Source organism: Branchiostoma floridae, chromosome 16 (genome assembly GCF_000003815.2).
Source record: "Branchiostoma floridae strain S238N-H82 chromosome 16, Bfl_VNyyK, whole genome shotgun sequence".
Classification (NCBI taxonomy): domain Eukaryota; kingdom Metazoa; phylum Chordata; class Leptocardii; order Amphioxiformes; family Branchiostomatidae; genus Branchiostoma; species Branchiostoma floridae.
This window is the reverse complement of record NC_049994.1, coordinates 16,009,953-16,013,299: the sequence shown is the minus strand read 5'-3', so window position 1 is coordinate 16,013,299 and position 3,347 is coordinate 16,009,953. Positions and strand designations below refer to the sequence as shown.

Genomic DNA, 3,347 nt, shown 5'->3' with positions numbered 1-3,347 from the left:
AATCCTTCTTTTCCTTGAAAATTTTTGCCCAATCTGAAGACTTTTTGAGTTAGAAGAGACAGGTAGGGTCTAAGCTTTCCTGTTTGGGTCAAAATTTGTTCAGTTCAGCAGTTCAGCTGGTGTAAGGACAGGTTTTAGTTATAGGGTGCTACTGGTTGTATCAGGAGGGAAAATGGGTCAAAGGTGAGGTTTCTTTCATAGAGCGAGCTTTTCTCCGAGAATGAGCCAAACAACCCTCTGTTTTCTTTGAATGCTTATAAACTAGACCCAAGTGACTTTCTGGTGGAGAAGAATTTTAAAGATTGAACTATGGGTTAGTACTTTTTTGAAGCCTTCATTCAGTGTATTTCAACATGCTTGTCAATGGGCAGCCCTAACTTCGATGTCTGACCTGTAAATACAAACCCCGACACATGGCCAGAGCTCATAGGCGGAGAGAGGGGCGTGTCCCTGGTTAAAGCGTTAATATCAACCCGATAACTCATCGCAGGTCAGTGCGCATGTGCGATCACTTCAACGTGGCAAGATGGCGGCGCCCAGATGTTTCGCCGTGTTTGTCTGCGTCTTGGTTCGTTTCTCCCCTTGTTTTACCTTTCTTAAAGACTCTGATCGATTGAAAACCGGCGTTTTAGCTCAGCGTATAGTCTTCTTAACGAAATGCAAGCTTGTTTTTCGAGCGGCAGGGTGGTTTGAAGGAGGTGTAAGGGGTTTTGTGGAGACCGATGTTCGCATCTCTCTGTTTCCACGTTGTAAATTACTACGTGTAACTTCGTTATAGTGTACGGGTCAGCTGTTACAGTTACTTGTAAAGCTCACTATAGGAGCTATATTAAAACTCTAAAACGGTAGCTGATCTTGCTAAAAAGACTTACCTTTGGTTTGATGCATCAACCCCAACAAATAACATTGTAGAAAGAAAATGTTACTCTTGTGTGAAGTAAATTTGTTGAACTTCTTGCAAAAATATAGTTTACGGAATCAGAATTCTAACTCAAACTTCATTGAAAGGGAAGAATGTAAATATTTGGTATCAAATCTTGATTGAGACTAATTAGTAGCCCGCCAAGATTTATTCAGTAAAAGTTTTCATTTCCAGAATTAAAGCAAGGAGGTTATAGTTAGTTTTCAATTCAAGAGTTAAGGATAAACATTGCAAAGTGATATTTTAGCATACAAAGTTGACTTAGTTTTACAGGAAACCTTGAATATCCCTTGCATTAAAATAGAATAAGTACAAAACATAAGTTGTTTTCAGGACGTGTTATAATATCCGTTTGAAGTCCTCTTTTCAGTAGACACAGCTGGCCTGTTTAAACAAAAATGTTACTTTTAGGACAGTCCACTTTTCTACTAGTACCTGTACCCTTGATTTTTAAATGTAATAGTCCAGGAAGACAGCTTTGAAATGTCACCTTTCAACTGAAGTCTCGTTTAGTCTTGAGAATTACATGGTGGCTTACTTATAAATGCACCTTGGCATTTGAAATTGCACGGGTCCATGGTAAGTGCACACAACTATGTAAACAAGCCTGATTGCTACACAACTTGTACTGTGAAGTGTAGTGGTTTGAGATGTTTGTGTTACTTGTTTAATTTTAAATAGCAAAAAATGTTTACTTTAAGGTTTCAGAAAACTTATTAACAACCTGCAATTTACAGGCTGGGTATTATAAACACAGAAAATGATCGTGAAAATTATTCATCAAAAGTATTTTGAGACCTGACAAGTACGGCATCTAAAATATCCACTTCAACCAATGGCTTACAGAATGCTTTGTTGATGTGCCTCTTTGGCCCCATTCATGCTTTTGCGTATATTGTATATTCAAGTCTGTAATAAGACTTGTATATTGACATTTTTGGGAAGAAGTTTTTGGGAAGAAGTTATTTTTTTACTTTGACCCACTATTGTGTAGCTTGGTTATTAAATCGAAAAACTACTTCTCCTTTGGATGCAAACTAAATATGTAAGCCAAAGTAATATCAATATGCACTCATGCAGGCTTGAATGTACGCACAAGTGTGAACGGGTCCCTAATGATCACTTGTACACACTTCTGTGAACACGCACAATAACTGAGCCTGTACTGGGAGTAGCTTTAATCCAGCTGTTAACGTTTTGAATGGCTTAGAATCTACAGACCCATGATTTACCTTGAATGCCCCAATGTTTCAATGGTCACAGCGGTTTTATTTTCTACTAGTTTTCTCATTTACCTCACTGCCATGCATTTGATTTTGAATTCATTGTATTCTTTGAGGAACCAAAAGGCGCAGACCTGGCTTGGGTATCTGTAATTGTAACAACTTTGGGTATCTGTAATTGTAACAATCACAGGTAAAATTCCTGACAACCTGCAATTTTACAGGTAACTTCCAAATTTGTAGGTGTAATTTTGAGTCCCGACCTAAAATGAATGAGTATACATGTAAAAGTAAGCAGTTATTCAAATGTGGAATTTGTCTTTAAACAGTTGTATAATCTATGGTTAGACTTACCTGGCGATACAACTGAGTGATCGTCAAGATAGTGATCTTAAAATGATAGATTTCTTATCTCTGAATATCTTGAAGGGTCTGTGGCTTCTCTGTTTGCTCCTTACACGTCAGAGAAAGTAAGATCCGGGTTCTTATGTTGACACAGGGACAGGTAGGTCAATAGGTTACATGTGATACTCTCCAAGCAGAGATTAGGCTCCAGCTGTTTTTTTAACGTTTCTCTAGTCGTTTTTATCGGGCTCTCTATTTTGTATTTTATCTTGCTACATGTCAAGGCCTAACACAGCAAGATAAAATACAAAATAGAAAGCCTGATATATAACAACGACTAAAAAAAAGGTTAAAAAAATGCTGACAACAAATATCCGGACAGACACACCAAAAAGCCCTACACCACACATACAAGTACATTGTATTCGCAGAGTTTTTGACGTTTTAACCCGTCTCAGTGTCTTAAACAGATGTGTTGTTCTCACCAGAAGCCACTCAGGGGTCCTTGTAACAATTAGATAAGCCTGACTAACTGTACTATGTGGACATATTGATCTGTAGCAGATAACACATCTCCAATATTGTTCCCAGCTTAGAAACAGACAGTTGAATACCATCAGTGAAGAGAGAATAAAACCTAGCCTGTCTAGATCAAGCTTTAAGCAACCCATTGTTACTGTTGCGTAATTACCTCAAAAATGCATATTTTGTTTACTAGTATTACTAGTATGTTAACCTTTTAAACTTTTACTTGGGCAGACGTTATTTTGGAATGTTACATATTTGTACAGGGGTGACTTTGGAACAGACCATTTTTGCATGGTGATGTAGATGGAGTGAAGTACTAAAGTATATTG

At 37.6% G+C, this 3,347-nt stretch overlaps 1 protein-coding gene across 1 annotated transcript in view; it reads left to right on the top strand.

The window, feature by feature from the left end:
• Positions 1–446: 446 nt before the first annotated feature.
• LOC118403860 (dnaJ homolog subfamily C member 10-like) overlaps positions 447–3,347 on the top strand; it is a 38,856-nt gene continuing 35,955 nt past the window's right edge. The window contains exon 1 of the mRNA XM_035802721.1: positions 447–568. Coding sequence (XP_035658614.1) covers positions 527–568 — 42 coding nt within the window. The 5' untranslated portion in view covers positions 447–526. The remainder of the gene's footprint in view (positions 569–3,347) is intronic.